The sequence below is a fragment of the Electrona antarctica genome (assembly GCF_951216825.1).
Source record: "Electrona antarctica genome assembly, chromosome: 22".
Classification (NCBI taxonomy): domain Eukaryota; kingdom Metazoa; phylum Chordata; class Actinopteri; order Myctophiformes; family Myctophidae; genus Electrona; species Electrona antarctica.
In genome coordinates, this window is record NC_136805.1 from 34,672,595 (window position 1) to 34,691,222 (window position 18,628).

General features: G+C 46.7%; 1 protein-coding gene across 1 annotated transcript in view; it reads left to right on the forward strand.

Annotated features, from left to right (window-relative positions):
- LOC306915114 (uncharacterized protein) overlaps positions 1-13,673 on the forward strand; it is a 138,140-nt gene extending 124,467 nt beyond the window's left edge. Inside the window, exons 23-38 of the mRNA XM_079492362.1 lie at positions 177-394; positions 890-1,103; positions 1,791-2,075; positions 2,437-2,619; positions 2,875-2,952; positions 3,326-3,500; positions 4,405-4,546; positions 5,211-5,421; positions 6,986-7,091; positions 7,413-7,573; positions 8,051-8,118; positions 8,323-8,391; positions 9,023-9,267; positions 10,026-10,195; positions 11,669-12,226; positions 12,865-13,673. Coding sequence (XP_079348488.1) covers positions 177-394; positions 890-1,103; positions 1,791-2,075; positions 2,437-2,619; positions 2,875-2,952; positions 3,326-3,500; positions 4,405-4,546; positions 5,211-5,421; positions 6,986-7,091; positions 7,413-7,573; positions 8,051-8,118; positions 8,323-8,391; positions 9,023-9,267; positions 10,026-10,195; positions 11,669-12,226; positions 12,865-12,972 — 2,991 coding nt within the window. The 3' untranslated portion in view covers positions 12,973-13,673. The remainder of the gene's footprint in view (positions 1-176; positions 395-889; positions 1,104-1,790; positions 2,076-2,436; positions 2,620-2,874; positions 2,953-3,325; positions 3,501-4,404; positions 4,547-5,210; positions 5,422-6,985; positions 7,092-7,412; positions 7,574-8,050; positions 8,119-8,322; positions 8,392-9,022; positions 9,268-10,025; positions 10,196-11,668; positions 12,227-12,864) is intronic.
- Positions 13,674-18,628: the final 4,955 nt, after the last annotated feature.

Here is an 18,628-nt window from a genome sequence, read left to right on the forward strand (position 1 = left end):
ATATGTGTGTGTATATATATATATATATATATATATATATATATATATACACACACACATACACACACATATACACACACATACACACACACTCAGGTAAAAAGTGTGAGTATTACCAGCAGTGACCTACTGTACATGTAATGGTGTAGTGTACTGTATCCCTCCCATGCCAACAGGTGCTGGGGAACCCCATGGTGAACAACAACAACATGAACCCCGGGGGAAACCCCATGGGTCCGGGGATGTCCGGGAACAACCAGGGCATGAGCTCGCCCCAGTTCCCCGGCGGTCCGCAGCAGCAGTTCCCCAACAAGGGCAACCCCAACCAGGGCTACATGCAGCAGGGCATGTACGGGAGGCCCAACTACCCTGGTGGGGGAGGCTTCGGTGGCAAGTACGTTACCTTTTATTATAACTACCCTGGTGGGGGAGGCTTCGGTGGCAAGTACGTTACCTTGTATTATAACTACCCTGGTGGGGGAGGCTTCGGTGGCAAGTACGTTACCTTTTATCATAACTACCCTGGTGGGGGAGGCTTCGGTGGCAAGTACGTTACCTTTTATCATAACTACCCTGGTGGGGGAGGCTTCGGTGGCAAGTACGTTACCTTTTATCATAACTACCCTGGTGGGGGAGGCTTCGGTGGCAAGTACGTTACCTTGTATTATAACTACCCTGGTGGGGGAGGCTTCGGTGGCAAGTACGTTACCTTGTATTATAACTACCCTGGTGGGGGAGGCTTCGGTGGCAAGTACGTTACCTTGTATTATAACTACCCTGGTGGGGGAGGCTTCGGTGGCAAGTACGTTGCCTTGTATTATAACTACCCTGGTGGGGGAGGCTTCGGTGGCAAGTAAGTTACCTGTTTGTTTGTTTGTTGTTGTTGCAGTTACCCCGGAGGTCCGAACTCGGGGCCCGGCGGGATGGGCATGCCCGGCCAACACCAACGCGGTCCCGGAGACTTCACCCAGCCGGCCGCCGCGGCCGCTGCTGCAGCCGTGGCTGCAGCCGCTGCCACGGCTACCGCCACGGCCACGGCCACTGTGGCCGCCATGCAGCAGGACACGCAGAACAAGCAGGACATGCAGAACCAATACAGCCAGGTAGGACGAGAGAGACGCACGCACGCACGCACGCACGCACGCACACACACACACACACCACGGCTAAGCTAGATCACTGGTTCTCAACCCGATTTCAAAGCAACCATAGACTTTTTGCAGACCGACCAGGCTTCTTGTCATTAAGTTAATGGCCAGGGTGGCAACTAGCCGCAATTTGCCATTGACAGCCCATATACTGTACATCCAAACAGAAAAGTCCTATCTGATTGTATTACACAACGTCAAACTCACCAACATTGAAGCTGTACGAAAAGCTTGAATTATCCTCTATCTGCAAAGTGTTTGTTTCATAAAAATCCACCGTAGACTAGACATGTTATGAGCTACTTTTTTTTCCTTTTTGTTTTTTATCCCACGATTTTGCAACCCATTTTTTTTTTTCACCCAGTGTCAATGATCTATTCTAATGTTATCCTGGGTGCTACACTTCCTCTGTCAACCTGGGAATTTAAATTCAAGTGTTGTGAAGTGCTGGTTGGATATCACTCAACAGCCCTGCTTACCACCTGTTTTGAATTTGCACATAATTCAGGAGACAGCAGGATGTTGCGTTACTGAAAGCGAGCGCTTTCAGCAAAACTGTCAAGCGTTACAAAGCTTTTGCAAACTTTGTCAAGATTTGGCCCAAAATGGAGTGTCTTATTGAGCGACGTCTCTGTCTTCCAGATGAGTTCCTCCTTCCAGATGGGACCGAACCAGGCGTACAGTCAGCAGTTCATGAACCAGCCGGGGCCCCCGCGCGGCCCCCCAAACCACCCCGGCAGCATGGGCCCGGCGGGCATGAACCCTTCCAACATGGGCGGCGGCCCCCCCATGGGAATGAACCAGCCCAGGCCGGGCCAAGGCATGGGGCCGTTCGGGGGCCAAAGAATGCCCCAGCAAGGCTACGCGGGACCCCGGGGGCCGCAAGGCATGGGCATGCCGGGCATGAAGAGGCCGTACCCAGGGGAGGTGAGCGACGTCATTCAACACTTGTACTTTATAGCCTTAATGTTGATGTTCCCAAACCTTTTTTTAGCCTGTGACCCAAAAGAGAAAGTTGATGTCTGTCTCCCCGGGGACTCAAACTAGTGAAGATCTAGAAGCTTCGCGTCACGTTGTGTTGTGTTAGCTTGTAGAGCTGCTATTCAAAAATTGCAAAAATAGCTGATCTACAAGCTCAAAACTTTTGTAGAGTTTGTAGATCTGCTATTTTTGCTACGACAATAATATGCAATGTGGCCCTCTGGAGTGGCCCTCCCCATCGTCAAAGTTGCCCACCCCTGCTATATAGGGCTATTAAGTTAACAGTCATCATCACCCCCCCCTCCAGCCTAACTATGGTGGACAGCAGTATGGACCAAACAGCCAGTTCCCCAGCCAGCAGGGGCAGTACCCCGCCCCTAATGCCTCGCGGCCGCTGCCCTCCCCCAACTACCCCGGCCAGAGGATGCCAGGCCAGCAGATCCAGGGCCAGTACCCCCCACCCAGCGGCGCCATGGGACAGTACTATAAGGTAGCACAGCACGCACGCACGCACGCACGCACGCACGCACGCACGCACGCACGCACGCACGCACGCACGCACGCACGCACGCACACTCCTGTCCTTTTTCACAAGTTTTCAAAAACAAATCTTTTGATAATAGCAGCTCTATACAAGCTCACAATGTGTCACATCGCAACGCATTGTGAGCTTGGAAAGTGTATATAGGGCTAATAATAATAATGCACAATCATAAAGATCATTTTGTGTTTCTTCCAATAACAGCAGGAGCCACCTTTCAATGGCCAAGCCAACAACTTCTCTGGGGGTGGATATCAGTACAGCCAAGGCACTATGAACGGGGTAAGTTCAAACCCATTTAGGCCTGACGTCGAAATAAAAAAAACGTTCGCTCTGAAAGAATATATATATATTCAAAGATTTGTGCCGCATTTTTACGATTTTTCAAAAATAGCAGACCTACAATCTTGTAGATCTGCTATTTTTCAATAGCTAAAGTATAACATAATGCTTAGTTAAAACACCAAAAGGGGTTCCCGCCCAAAATGGGTTTAACCTAAAGCTTGAACCAAACGGAACCTTCCGGGTTCCATCTAGTCAGAGTTAAATGAACACCGTAGATTTCCTGGACATGAATCAAGGTTGAGAATCTCCCGAGATGTATTAGGAAATAATGTTTGTGTGTCTGTGTTCACTTCTTCTGTGCCCGTCGCAGCCGCCCAGACCGGTGGGCAGCTACCCTCACTCCCCCGTGCCGGGCAACCCGACGCCACCCATGACCCCGGGAAGTAATATTCCTCCGTATCTGTCGCCGAGCCAGGACGTCAAGCCCCCCTTCCCTCCCGACATCAAACCAAATATCTCTGCACTTCCTCCTCCTCCAGGTGAGTGTCCTGAACATAAGACACCTCCTCCTCCAGGTGAGTGTCCTGAACATAAGACATTAAAAAGGTATACAGACACCTCCTCCGGCTCTGGGGCCAAATATTGAGAATAGTGTAAGTTTGCTTTCTTTAAATATATGTGACTAAATTTGACTGAGGGACTATCATTGGATTTTTTTGAATTTTCGTTTTTTTCATGTCATATGAAAGCAGGGAATCATAGCTTCAAATTGACATATTGGTTGTTCAGTTTGACCCACCAGTTTTGGAGATATGGCTTATAGAGTTGAGAAAACAGGCTTGAAAGGTTCACTTATGTGATCTCTAACATTACACCTAGCTACATGTTTGGGCATTTATTTCATATTTACATGTCGATTTCAGCTCTGACACTTATCTCTGACATGCTCAAGTATGTGAAGCTACTGCTATTAACTAATACAAAAAAAAAAACCTTTTTATCCTCTGGTGAAAAGCTATAATTTGCGCGATGGCAGTCTCTCAGTCAAATCTGGTCACATATACAGTGTACTGGAGGTTCACGCCCCTTCGGAACGCTCACATCTAGCGCCACGTATCCAAAAATAGAAAAAATTAAATCGGCTTCACGTCATGCATGTACTTATTTACTTATTGACTTACTTGCTTACTTATACTATCATAGTACTAGTACTTATGATAAGGAGATGTTGACCAGATTACCTCTATACTAATAGGCCCCATCCTGGAGCACTTATTGGCGGATTTGCCTTTATTTTTTATTATTAATATATAATAAAAAAAAAAGATTAATTCTGTCTCTGCCTTCAGGGCGAATATATCCTTCCTCCAGAAAGTAGGCCCCAGTTTGAGCCTGTCTCCTCTCTCTCTCTCTCTCTCCCTCTCCCTCTCTCTCTCCCCCCACGTACAGCCAACCCCAACGAGGAGCTGCGTCTGACGTTCCCTGTGCGTGACGGGGTGGTGCTGGAGCCCTTCAGGCTAGAGCACAACCTAGCCGTCAGCAACCACGTCTTCCATCTACGGCCCTCCGTGCACCAGACCCTCATGTGGAGGTAAGAACAGCACCACCCCATGGATTACACGCGTATATCATACACCGGTGATCAGCAGTCTTTTTTTTAACCCATTTTGACCTGAGATCAGATTCTAAAAATGTCTTCTACATCCTGACAGTTTTCTGAAAAAGCTATGTTCGTCGTTCTTCGATTTAAAAAAAATAGCAGACCTACAAGCTCGTAGCGTGCCACTCGGTGGCGCGCTATGAGCTTGTAGATCTGCTATTTTTCAATAGCTAAAGCATAACATAATGCTAACACCAAATGGGGTTCCCGCCCAAAATGGGTTTTAACGATGATGCGTTATTAAGAAAACAATCAGGCATAACACCTCATCTGCACAGGCCAGGAGAGCGAGCGTTCCCCCCCGACGGATATATTGTGTGAAAAAAACTGTCCTGATATGGAGCGTCGGGCCATTGCATTGCGACATAGCCTGAACCAATCAAATAAATAGTAGCAGGTAGATCTCAACCAATGAGTAGAGACTGCGAGCGAATATAGAAAGAGTGGACGAAGTAAATGCATGCTCGCGGCACGTCAGGACAGTCATATTGATGAACATGTATTCTAATGAGATTTCATCGTTCGCCCGCTTCGCTTCGCTGGCAGTGCGGACGGGGTGTAACCGTTTCTTTCTTCCTGTTTCCCTCCCGTGCAGGTCGGACCTTGAGCTGCAGTTCAAGTGCTACCACCACGAGGACCGGCAGATGAACACCAACTGGCCCGCCTCGGTGCAGGTCAGCGTCAACGCCACGCCCCTCACCATCGAGCGGGGCGACAACAAGACCTCCCACAAACCCTTGCACCTGAAGCACGTGTGCCAACCGGGACGCAACACCATCCAGATCACGGTCACCGCCTGCTGCTGCGTGAGTAGCACAACTTTATTGTCACATCACGGGTTCACAGGCGAGAGAAGAGGGAGTGCAAGGACAAAAACATAGGAAAGAAACGGTACAAGAAGTAGGTCGGGAGCTTATTGTCGGTATCAGCCGGTAACATGCGGGAGTCTGTCCCCGTTACAATGCGCTAGACCCCTGGGAGATGGAGTCTGTCCCCGTTACAATGCGCTAGACCCCTGGGAGATGGAGTCTATCCCCGTTACAATGCGCTAGACCCCTGGGAGATGGAGTCTATCCCCGTTACAATGCGCTAGACCCCTGGGAGATGGAGTCTATCCCCGTTACAATGCGCTAGACCCCTGGGAGATGGAGTCTGTCCCCGTTACAATGCGCTAGACCCCTGGGAGATGGAGTCTATCCCCGTTACAATGCGCTAGACCCCTGGGAGATGGAGTCTATCCCCGTTACAATGCGCTAGACCCCTAGGAGATGGAGTCTGTCCCCGTAACAATGCGCTAGACCCCTGGGAGATGGAGTCTGTCCCCGTAACAATGCGCTAGACCCCTGGGAGATGGAGTCTATCCCCGTTACAATGCGCTAGACCCCTGGGAGATGGAGTCTATCCCCGTTACAATGCGCTAGACCCCTGGGAGATGGAGTCTATCCCCGTTACAATGCGCTAGACCCCTGGGAGATGGAGTCTATCCCCGTTACAATGCGCTAGACCCCTGGGAGATGGAGTCTATCCCCGTTACAATGCGCTAGACCCCTGGGAGATGGAGTCTATCCCTGTTACAATGCGCTAGACCCCTGGGAGATGGAGTCTGTCCCCGTAACAATGCGCTAGACCCCTGGGAGATGGAGTCTGTCCCCGTTACAATGCGCTAGACCCCTGGGAGATGGATTTCTGAGGTGGAGCGCCACACCTACCATCAGCTCCCGCACGACCTGCTGCACCAAGCCGTGCTACTCATTTGCTGAGTTGGCGGTGGCCGGGATCAAACCCATGAACTTGTTGTCCAAAAGGCAAGAGCTCTACCGACTGAGCTACCCAGACACAAAATATAATAATGTAAAAAAAATACAAAAGAATAATCAAAGATATATTAATATTTACATAATAGCATAAAAGGTAGCAGGGGTGCACATGAGGTTAAACATAAGGTGCAGGTTAAAAACGATAGCAGCGGATTCAGTACATGAGATTACAGCACTGTTACATAGTCCACAGGAGGTCAAAATAGAAGAAAAGAAACGCCAAAAAAGGTCCACATGGGAAGGCTTCGATGCTGGTACAAACAGAAGTTGGAAACCAAAGATAGGATATACCACATCCACATGATATTATACAGAATTCCACACATCAGCCTTGGTCGGGTCGACCTGGAGGAGACGGTGTCGGTTTGCGAATCCAATGATTCCAGATAACAACACTGATGACGTGTCCACGTCTGTGCATCAGTAGATGTTTTATTCACAGTATGACAACACTTTTACTTTTGGGGGGGGGGGATTTTTTGGATAATGGAGGTCGGTGGTGGTGATGGAGATGATGTTGACGATGATGTTGACGTGCGGTTTCTCTCCACAGTCTCACCTGTTCGTGCTGCAGCTGGTGCACCGGCCCTCAGTCCGCTCGGTGCTGCAGGGTCTGCTGAAGAAGAGGCTTCTGCCCGCGGAACACTGCATCACCAAAGGTACGTCCGTGCCCAAGCCCCGTTCATGCTTCATCGTGTGCCGAAAATAGACCATCTATAAGCTTTGAGCTAATATTTCTCATGTTAGCTTATTATAACAGGTTTAAAAACACATCTTGCTGGAAAAGAGACAACAAGAGTGCTTTACAACAGAAGGCCAACTATTAGGGGAATAACTATTTGGGCATTTGAACAATGAAGCCTGTCAGTCACAATGTGGGACAGGGTCTCGAATTGTCGCCTGAAAAGTCGTACATCTGGGGACATCTGGTCACCTTACCCCTAACCGACGACCGTCTCTCTCCCCGTCCCTCCTTGCAGTCAAGAGGAACTTCAGCAGCGTGGCAGCGTCGTCGGGCGGCGCCTCGCTCAACGGGGAGGACGGCGTGGAGCAGACGGCCATCAAGGTGTCCCTCAAATGTCCCATCACCTTCCGACGGATACAGCTTCCAGCCAGAGGACACGACTGCAAGCACGTCCAGGCGAGTGGCTGCCGGTGGTTTCGACATTTAAACACTTGACCGCTTAAACACTTGACTGCTTAAACCGTGCACGGGCTCTATACGGTACTAGTTTGTTTTGCTGAAATAAAATAGCCGATCTACAAGCTCACAACGCGTCATTTTGAGACGCGTTTTGAGCTTGTCAGTCTGCTGTTTCCAAGACTGTCTGTGTGTGGTCTGAGGACGGTACTGGTTCTCAAACATTGTCATGGTCAAGGACCACCAAATTGATATGTACTTAACCCCCCACCTGAAAAGGTGGTATGGTAGATGTTTCTAATATAGTATCACCAAGTATAAAATGGGGTTACAGTGCTTAAAGTGATTTTGATGGGGACACCCTGGTACCCCCTCACGGACCCCTGGGGGATTCCCACTTTTTGAAACTCTGGTGTGAGGAATATTTTTGCTGGATGTGTGATGTGATCGTACGTGTTTTGATTTGTCTACCTGCAGTGCTTCGATTTGGAATCATATTTACAACTGAACTGTGAGCGGGGGACATGGCGCTGTCCTGTATGCAAGTAAGTGTTTACAGCTCTGATATTTACCAGTGCTGTAAAAGTGAAAGTCATTTATTGCTATATACAATAGTAATCATTGCTATACAGTGTTTGTTCAGTAACGGGGGTCTCCTCCTCATGATTTGATTTGATAAAGTTTGTTTCTGACAGTTTAGTAATAAGCACTGTCTCATCATCTCTCTCCCTTTGTTCCTCTCCTCCCAGTAAAACAGCATTATTAGAGGGCCTGGAAGTGGACCAGTACATGTGGGGAATCTTGAACGCTATCCAAAAGTAAGTTACTTGTACGACTTCTTGCTAGCGCGATGATGCCCATTCAGACTGCATGCCCCTTCTTCAGTTACTGCATTACCCTTTGTACCCACATGTTGTCAGAATATCATTGTACTTGGAGGACATTTATCTATGGTTTTCAACCAGTGGTGGAACGTTGGTAACCAAACCAAACTTATAGATGTTGACTTTAACTCTTGAGAGCATAAAAAAACCCTTACGGGTCAAATTGATTAAATTTTACGCTCTTACTTGGAGGACATTAGTCTATACCAAGTAAGATACCAGTGGTCCTTGGGGGGGTTCCATGTGGTCCCCAGCTAAATGATGGAACGTTGATAACCAAATGGACCCTTATAGATCTTTAACTCTTGAGAATTATTGTTAAAACACCTGCATTCTACACAAGTCTACACAATTAGCATGTCAAATAATATATGTCCAACGGTAACAAAATATTCTTTAGTTTTGGGTCTGAGAGACTAAATCTCCGCGGCTCAAATGCAGAACAAATAATGGACCTTGATATGAAATACGTTGAAACCCCTGCTCTATGCCAACGTTGCTTCACCTCCTTGCAGTTTCACCATATCATCGAGACCTCCAACCCGTTTGTTTGTTTTCTCCCCAGCTCCGAATTTGAGGAGGTGACGATTGACCCCACATGTAGCTGGCGACCGGTGGCCATAAAGTCAGACATCCACATCAAGGAGGACCCGGACGGACCGCTGGCCAAGAGGTTTAAGACTATGAGCCCCAGCCAGATGATCATGCCCAATGTGATGGAAATGATAGCCCAGCTCGGACCCGGGCCCTCGCCCTACCCCTCGTTGCCCGGTAGCCAGCAGGGGGGCAACAGCGAATATGGCAACCAAGGTGGGCTACTGTATGCCAGGGTTGATCAGGCCTTCATTTCAACCAAGGACCCCAAACACCAGTTTGATGGGCATTAGATTAGGCCACGGACCTCCATTTAACACATTTAGACGCATCTGTGTCGCCTTATAGCTTTTAACCACTTTAACCGTTATTTCAAACTTTAGCTGTTGAAAAATAGCAAGCTTTTGGCAGGGAGTAATATGTAAATAAGAATATAACTTTTTTTTTTTAAAGTAACTAGTAATAGGTAATAATATTATATTACAGTTTTTGAGTAACTTTTCCAACACTGGTAGTCACCTAAACCCGACGCTCTGCAATGACTTTGAGGCAGTGGCGTGCACAGCCATTTAGAGGGGCAGGTGCTCAAGTGAAAAAAAAGGGCACCTTGTGCAGCGCGTGGAACCGGCCGGTTGCCTTAATAGTGTGAGATTCATAGATTTTGGGGCCTAAATAATATATTAGAAGCTTTTTATCAAAGTATGGTCCACATACTTTACAGTGTACACTGTACAAAAAAATAAAGAAAAAATAACTTTTTTTTTCTCAAAAGAGCACATTGCCAAAAGGGCAGGGGGTGCTCTAGCACCCCCTAGTGTCTATCTGTGCACGCCACTGCTTTGTTAATTGTGTGTGATACAAACATGTTCACAGTATGGACGTTTAGATGAGTAAGAGTACCAGAGTCCTTCAGATGATGCTGGCATCGTGGGACGTGTACTGACTCTCTCTCTTTGTTTTATCTCGTCTTCCAGGCAACAGTTACCAGGGGCACGGCGGGAACTTTGATTTCCCACATGGCAACCCTGGCGGTACGTCGATGAACGACTTCATGCACGGTCCCCCGCAGCTGTCGCACCCGCCCGACATGCCCGGCGGCCTGATGGCGCACGACAAGCCGCTCTCTCACAACATGCCAGACTCAGTGAGTTCCTTGGGTTGTTTCATTCTCCAGATGGGAAAGGAAGGCTATTATAATCTGTTTTTATAGACACCTTTTCACCCCTGCTTACATTTGGCTGCCATTATTTTTGAACAAAATACAAGTGATGTGACTGTAAATAGAATGTCGGTGCAGTGCATGCATTTAAAAATAAATGAAGTTGTTTTTGTTTTCTTCACAGCACAGATCAAGAGGCTTAAATGTGTCTAGACTGCCAACAAGACTACTGTTATTGCACTGCAGTTAATGTTATGTGTTGTACAGCGATGCATGTGTAATACTTTTATGTATTACAGAAGTAATAGTTTAGACTAGAGGAGACCAAACACAACCACTGCAGTTGCGTTAAGGCTCATACATAGTCTGGATGTACGGTGGTTAGGTGACCACCGAACTACAACATGACGTCACGAGCCGTGGTGAAGAGCAAACCACCGCCACCGCTCCAGCCCTTCTCTCGGTTTTTACTCACCACCGCTCAACGTTATTTCAGCTCCGGTGGTCACCTCACCACCGGAGCGGTGGTCACCTCACCATCGAAAATCCAGACTATGAATAGGCCTTAAGTCATATTGTATTAAAGTGTTCCACCATACATATACCGATTGTTCAAAATAATAACATATTCACTCAAAAACAGAAGAAAGCCACGACCTGCAGCTTTAAAAGGCTGTCACGAATCACAATTACACATTTAGGTTGACAATTAATTGTCACACAAATAATTGCGATTAACGATTTCATTGGGTTTTTGGCATCGGAAATTGGAACATCATGAATAGAAATTAGGCTTCGTAATACAAACGTGCACAGGGCAGATATGACAAATAACTGAAATGTACCAAGAAATTACTAACATCTTTATACATTTTATACTTAAAAATGCGGAAATAGCAGATCTTCGCGTCACAAAGTGTTGTAAGCTTGTAGATCTACTATTTCAGCTTTTTGTCAGGTGAAACCTGACATAACAGGCCTGTTTTTAATAACTGCCTAGTCATGATTGACTGCCCCCTAAGCCAATGGTATAGTCTGAAACTTGTGTAGCCAATCACATAGCAGCGACCTAGTCATGATTGGTTGCCTCCTAAGCCCTGCCCCGCACCGCGTAAGTGAGCGCTCCTTGGGAAAGCGTCTCCTACTAATACAATATTAGCGCACCGTGGCCACTCTAAGAACGGCTGTGATTGAACCACAAACAGAACGTCGAGGTTCACGCGAGTTTGTGACACAGAAACATACACGTTATAGAAATAATAATAACCAGTAAGACGCCTTAAAGCCAAGGCGAGAAGCGACCGCAGGAGGGGAGAACAGAGACAGCGCTTGTTTCACCTGACAAATATGACTATGTCATCATTTCTTGTTTATGTACAGTACAACATCTTGGAAACGATTATGACAAAATAATTTGTGACAACCCTAACAGTTTGAGCGTTTTCTCCATCCTGCTAGATACCTCATCCTGCCAGCACTGACCAGCCTCCTCACGGCTCCTTGCAGCAGAGCTTGCACGCCTCCTCCCCGCACCATGGGAGCCACGCCTCCTCGCACCCCGGGAGCCACCCCTCCTCGCACCCTGCCAGCCACGCCTCCCCGCACCCTGGCAGCCACGCCTCCTCGCACCCTGGCAGCCACGCCTCCTCGCACCCTGGCAGCCACGCCTCCCCGCACCCTGGCAGCCACTCGGGGCAGCAGCTACACCACGGCGGGCCTCCGCAGTCCTCGCGGCAGCCTCCCACTCCTCAGCAGCAACAACAACAACAACAACAACAACATCAACAGCAGCAACAACATCAACATCAACAACAACAGCATCAACAACAACAGCAACAGCAGCAACAACAGCAACATCAGCAACAACAACAACAACAACAACAACAGCAGCAGCAGCAACAACAACAGCAACAGCAGTCTGGTCCCAACAGCCATCCATCACACGGGGACTTGTCCTTCCCCTCCAACAGCTTGGGCAGCGAGGCGGGGTCGGACATGCCCGAGCCTTCCTTAGATGTGAGTTGGTGCAGCACACACTAGTCTGTCAAGTGTCGAGCCCTAACCACACCAAAGGGTCACCATGCAACTCCTTGGGTCAAAACGGTTGCAAGGAGTTAACGCTAAAACCGTCTCGACCCTTTGGTGTGGTTTGGACCCTTGAATTCCATGCATTGAATCACTAGTGTGAACATGGGTCAACGTGGGTCAGCGTGGGTCAACGTGCAACAAGACATATCACACTGCAGGAACAACGCAAAAACCGTCTTGACCCTTTGGTGTGGTTAGGGCTTTAGTCTTTTGAATAACACACCATTTAGTCTTAGTCCTATTTAGTCTTCTGAAATTGTCTTATAGTCTAGTCAATCAAAAGCCTTAGTCGACTCGCACGCGTCAGCGGCTATTTGAGTTATCTACTGTTTATTTCGTCTTCCTAGGAAGCTAGGGGTACCTCTCCCTGAAAGGTACCCCTGGGAGCCACACCTGCGCTTCAGATATGTCATCATAGGAGATTCTTGCCTCTGCTAGGAGGGGGACAAAGGAAATATATGAAAGAATGTATATTTTCCACGCAACTATATAATAATATATCTTTTTTTTAAAGGTGTAAGAAGTGCTAACGTCTCCCCTCCCTTCTCCTCCTCCCTCCGCCACAGCTTCTCCCTGAGCTCGCCAACCCAGACGAGCTGCTGTCCTACCTGGACCCCCCGGACCTCCCCAGCAATAGCAACGACGACCTCCTGTCCCTCTTTGAGAACAACTGAGGCAATTCAGACACACACACATACACGCACACACACACACGCACACACACAGATATAAACTTCTCCGAATGCCCAGGCATTTCCCTGTGAGCCTCGGGCAGGCAGCACTCTCAGTACTTGATAAAACACAAAGATGCACTCCCTCTCTCTTCTTCCTCTTGTACAGTTTTGATTGGCCAGCAGCAGCACAGACTGACTGACTGAACGAGCTTTGAAAAACTCAAAGGCGCTAGCTAGCTAGCTAGCACGGCGACGGTGGCGGCGATACCTTTTCGAACTGTGCAGCTATATTCAGTTGTCGTTTTTTGTTTTGTTTTGTTTTGTTTTTTAACGTCACACGTGTCTGTGTGCACATTAGGAGAAAAACTAAAGTGTTGTAGCATTTTGTTTTTTAATTCACATTTTATTTTCCCTTTATTTTTTTCGAGAAGAAACGAAATCCATTGTATAAAACAGAAAAATAACTGAAAAAACTGTAAAAAAATCTATATAATCTGCGCTATCTGGCCAGTATGCATTGTCGCCTCTACGTTGTTCCCATCTGCAAAGGCCCTCTCTGTCTCCTGCTTCCTGTTTCCTGTTCCCTCTCTGTCTTCTGCTTCCTGTTTCCTGTTTCCTGCTCTCTGTCAGGGCGCGGGCACATATACGCATCAAGAGGCGGCAAGAAGACTCCTAGTCCAGGCGCCTCCTCCGGGTTTTTAAGCAGCTGGTGGATGGAAATGACGCTCGAGCGCGGCTTCAACTTGCAGCGTCGGCAAAGCGTTTCCGTTTTTTTGCCGACTCGTCAGGTTGCAGCTGTGCGCGTCATTTCCATCCACCAGCTGCTTAAAAGCCCGGAAGCGACGCCTGAACTAGGCGTTTCTTGGCGCGTAAGTGTGCTTACACCCTCACTCTAGTCTGCACCCTGTGTCCACGCCTGGGTAGGTAGCACTGTTCTGTACCTCTCTCGGCCACTCGTCGGCATGTAAAGCAGTGGTTCTCCGTGTTTTTTATTTTAATTTCAAGACCACATATACGTACCCCCCGCCCTGAGTGTACGAATGGAACCATTCGTACACTCAGAGTTACAGATCTGTAAGAAATCCATTTGGTTCCTATGTATCTGTAATTTAGCTGGGGACCTCCTTGGAACTCCATCTTATCATTTCAAGGACCCCCCCCCCCCCCCCTCCCCCCCATGTGATCTCTGGGACCTCAGTCTACTCTACACTGTAAATGTTGTTTATTTTAACTTTGAGAGTGTACATAATAGAACCAAATGGACCCATATTAACAAAATAACTGCTCGTGACGGAACGTTCCGCCAATTAGAATCCAACCGGAACGTGATATCAAACCGGATCGCTTCTTATTTTTTTTAACTGCCGTTCACTTCTTGTATACAGGCGGACTAAAAAGCTGAATAACTAAATCTACGGAGCTCTCCATGGTTTTGACAAAACACGCGATGTTCGGAGGACTTTTCTGATTATCCGGTGATCTTGATTGGAAATTTGGCGCTTTCTAGAGCAAGGATGGACTCATTTTAGCTTGCTAGCATTGACGCTAATTATTTAGCATCTAAGATGGCCGCCCAAACCGGACTTGCGTCCAGCGTGCAACACACTAAATCGAAGTAGATCCGGGTCGGCAGTCCAGCGTTGGCTCTTGCATCCACCAGGTGGCAGTTAACACCCCAATCGCCCAGGACGAAGTTCACCGTCCTTTCTATTAGTAACACCCAGCGCTCAGGACAAGGTTTTATACAAAAGACGTTTATTGATATGAAAACCGATCGCATCGCTCTACAGCCTAGGAGCGCCTGTTGCGCAATCCTCTATGTTGCAAAACAGTGGGACGTCATCGAAAATGTCCCCCCCCCTGTTTAGCCGACGACAACGAAAATCTTAAAACGTTAATAACTCGCGATCTAAATCATCCCGTCCAATTCTAAGAAAAGATCCTGTGTTAGACGGCCCCCGCTGTCCAGTCGCTAGTCGTGTTAGATTGAATCATGCCTCCCGTTGTTGTCGATCGCCGTTAGAGTGTTTTGGCTACATTTAGCTGCCCCAGCCACATCCGGTCCGTCGGTAAAACTGCTCCGTTGCTATAAGTCGCTTGGGTGCTATGATTTAATGGATTAAATAACCCCGGGCAATCGGAGTGTTAACCTGTTAAATGGGTCCATTTGGTTCCATTGATTTTAGAGACCCGTAACTCGTCCTCACTCACAGATCCTTGTGGGGGGTCCCCAGGTTGAGAACCAGTGATGTTAAAGCACAAGGGATCATGGCGATGCAAGAGGAAAAAAAATGACTCTCTTTGCAGCAGGAAGCAAGTGACACGATTAGTTTATTTGCCCCCCTCTATCCCTCGCCCCACACTCGCCTCCAACCCAGACTTTGAACAGATTTTATTTATTTTTAAAATAAATTGGTGGGGGGAGGGGATAGCCAGCTTCCACTTTCTCCACAACAACGGCTGGAATGGAGAGAGAGACCATCTACTCTACTGGGAGAGAGACCCTAGACTGTAATGGGCATTTTCTAATCCCGACAGAGACTAGCATTTCTTTCCTTTGTTTTGTGTAAGTGTACTGCTTCTTACTGTAAGCCTATATGTATTTATCGCCTTTCCCTCCCTAAATCAGTGGTTCTCAATCTGTGGGTTGGGTTGGGTTGGGTCCCCACATGATTTGGGGGGGGGAAGGTGGGGACCCCCCAGATGACAGTGAAGTGTCAATTTAAGGACTTTTAAGACTTTCTCATTCTCAACAAAAAACAAAACAAAAGAGAAAGAAAGAAAGAAAGAAAGAAAGAAAGAAAATGACCATTACTGCATCAAAGGTAATCAACAAACTATACTATAAAACATTGGCCAAATTGTTAAATAATATAAGAAATAGGCAACAATAATGAAAAAACAATTCCGAGTTGAACAAAGAACCGAGTTGAACAAAATGGTATGCCTCAACTTCCAAGACCCCCCCCCCCTGGTAAACCCCTGAATGACCCCCATGAGAGTCCCCGGACCCCACTCTGAGAACCACTGCTCTATATCAGACGGGCTTGCTTCCTTCCTTCCACGCCGTCTCGCTCTGTGCGAGGCGAGTGCACCGTCCGTCGCCCCTCCCTCACGTTCGCCCCTCCCTCACGTTCCCCAGTTAGCTGTTTTGCAAAGTCGCATTTGTCCTCCCCTGTTGTTTGAACGACGTAGCGCTGAAGTCGTCTCTCCAAAGTGCATGTGTGCCAAGCCCTTGTATAGTGATATTCCAAGTGGTAAAAGAAAAGATGGTGTGGTTTTTGTTTTGTTTTTGTTTGTTTTATCAGTTGCTGTTTCCACAGATCTTTTATTGTTTTTGTTTGTTTGTTTGTTTGTTTGTTTGTTTGTTTCTCATTTCTGTCTGATTTATTTAACACTAACCGTGAAGGGATAATGCTGAAACCAGTAGTACATGTAGTATGTATTAGCTGGAGACGTCATATTTATGTTTGTCCCCCCCCCCCCCCCCCCAACCCCTCTCTCGTTTTTCTGATTTATTTTTTTCCTTTCCTTTCCTTTTTTTTGTTGTTGCTGCAAATGTAACTGTCTGTAACGTCCTTGGCAAACTGCTCAACAACCATCACCAAAGTGAAGCCTAACTTATACCCCTGTCGCAACTCAACAACACACACATAACCGCTGTACGATGGGAAAGCGTTGTAGGGGAGAGTGAATGGAGTGGAGTGGATGAATGGATGTGTGTTTGTCTTGAATGCGTTTGGTGTGTGTGTGTGTGTGTGCGCGTGGGTGCGTGTGTGTGATTGGAGGTAATTGATTTCAAACATGTAGAAGACAGTTTATCCATCAATACTGTTCTAAAGATTTGGTTTTAAAGCAGTATTGGAGCAGACTTTTTTTTTTGCCACGTTTTCTTGTTTTGTGTTATCTTTTTTTTCCCCCACTTTTTCAGAAGAGTGCTGTTCAGTATGCAAAATGTATTATTTTTAAAGAAAAGCTATTGTACTGTAAATATCATTGTGAATATTTTTGTATCATCTTGATAACGTTTCTCCTATTCACGATTGGTTGACTCGAAAACCGCAACCGCACGAACGAACGGCCCTATGTTCCGGGGTGAACATTCTGCGAAAAACAGCCCATCTACGAGCACACTGTGTGTCGTGTTGCGACGCGTCGTGAGCTTGTAAACGGCTCTTTTCATCCCAAGATATTTGGTGTAGAGGGGGGGGGGGGGGTACAGAGCTAAGTATTAGTTTACTAATTATAGATGGTTTAAGTGGTTATAACCGCGTGTCCTCCCGAAACTCCATCTTTTGTACAAACAACTGGCGTCTTCTCTCTGGGCAAGCTAATCCAAAAGGTCTCATAATAAGCTACTGTTCATTGTGCTTTCTATTCACACTAACTAACCCCCGTCAGACGCTCAATTAGGATCTGCGGTTTAAGAAAGAGCGAGATATGTCCCTCCGTCTTAAACTCTACCACTTTCAACCTGGCATTATTTATTTATTATGTCATTATGTGGTGGTGAAGATTTTCCAAAATGTTCAAAAACAGCCGATCTACACACACAATGTGTCGCGGTGGAGCTTGTAGGTTGGCTATTTTTTGCACGATGTGGGGCTTTATAGTGGTTCATTTATACTCTATCACAGTGTCGCTTTCTGAACAGAGCCGATCTTCAGTTTAACCTGCAGTGCGTTTTTGTTTTTCCTTTTTCTATTCTCCCGATAATTATTATGCCTATTCCCAATTTCTCCCCACGCTCGTGTAGCCCCTGTCACTGCTGAGTGCTGAGCCCCACAGTTGGTGACCAACTATGGGGGTCAGCACTCAGCAACATGACCAACTGTTGGTCATGTTGGAGGGTGTAGAATGCACTGAGGACCAACACATGAACTTTTTATACCTGTAACCTGACAGGCAATTAAAGGACGTAACGCAGTCTCAAACATTTTCATGTCAAGGGCCCTTAGATGGATATGTATATTCATGCATCTATCTCACTGCCACATTATTTATTTTCATGTGTGATCGATCCCATGACGCAGACACTTGTAGATCGACTATTCTCGCGCAGACACCACTGAAGAGCAGCTGTTTTTTTGGGCAACGACACTGTTGTAATGGAGTATAAATGACCCTTTATTTTACGTTTTTCCTCCCTACATTACGTTTCTGATGCTAAGCTCCAATTAAGCAAAACTGTTTTTCATTAAACGCGGTCTATCAGGCTGAAAGATGATGATGATCCCCTCCTGTCTCTCCATGCATATTGATTATGAATTTTAAGATTTCATCTGTCAAAACAAACAGAAGCTGTGGTATGCGCCGCCTTCCTATGTAATCAGTCAAACCTTGTGAATATCATAGTTGCTAATTGTCAATAGTACACACGTGGTATTTTAAAGTTATATCACAACCTTATTTTAAATAAATCCATGATATTATTTTTGTTACTGCAAAATTTGGCTTTTTTAAAAGCTTGAGACCATACCTTGTTTTTATCCCATTTATTTTCTTTAAATTTTCTTTCAGTAAATTATTTTCTATCGGTTTTCTTTATTATTAAACTGTTAAGGCTAGAAATATAATTTCCTTCGATTGTAGCAATGTGCTGATTAAAACATCTTGATTATACAGTATGTACGCGTTATTTTAAACTCCATTATGT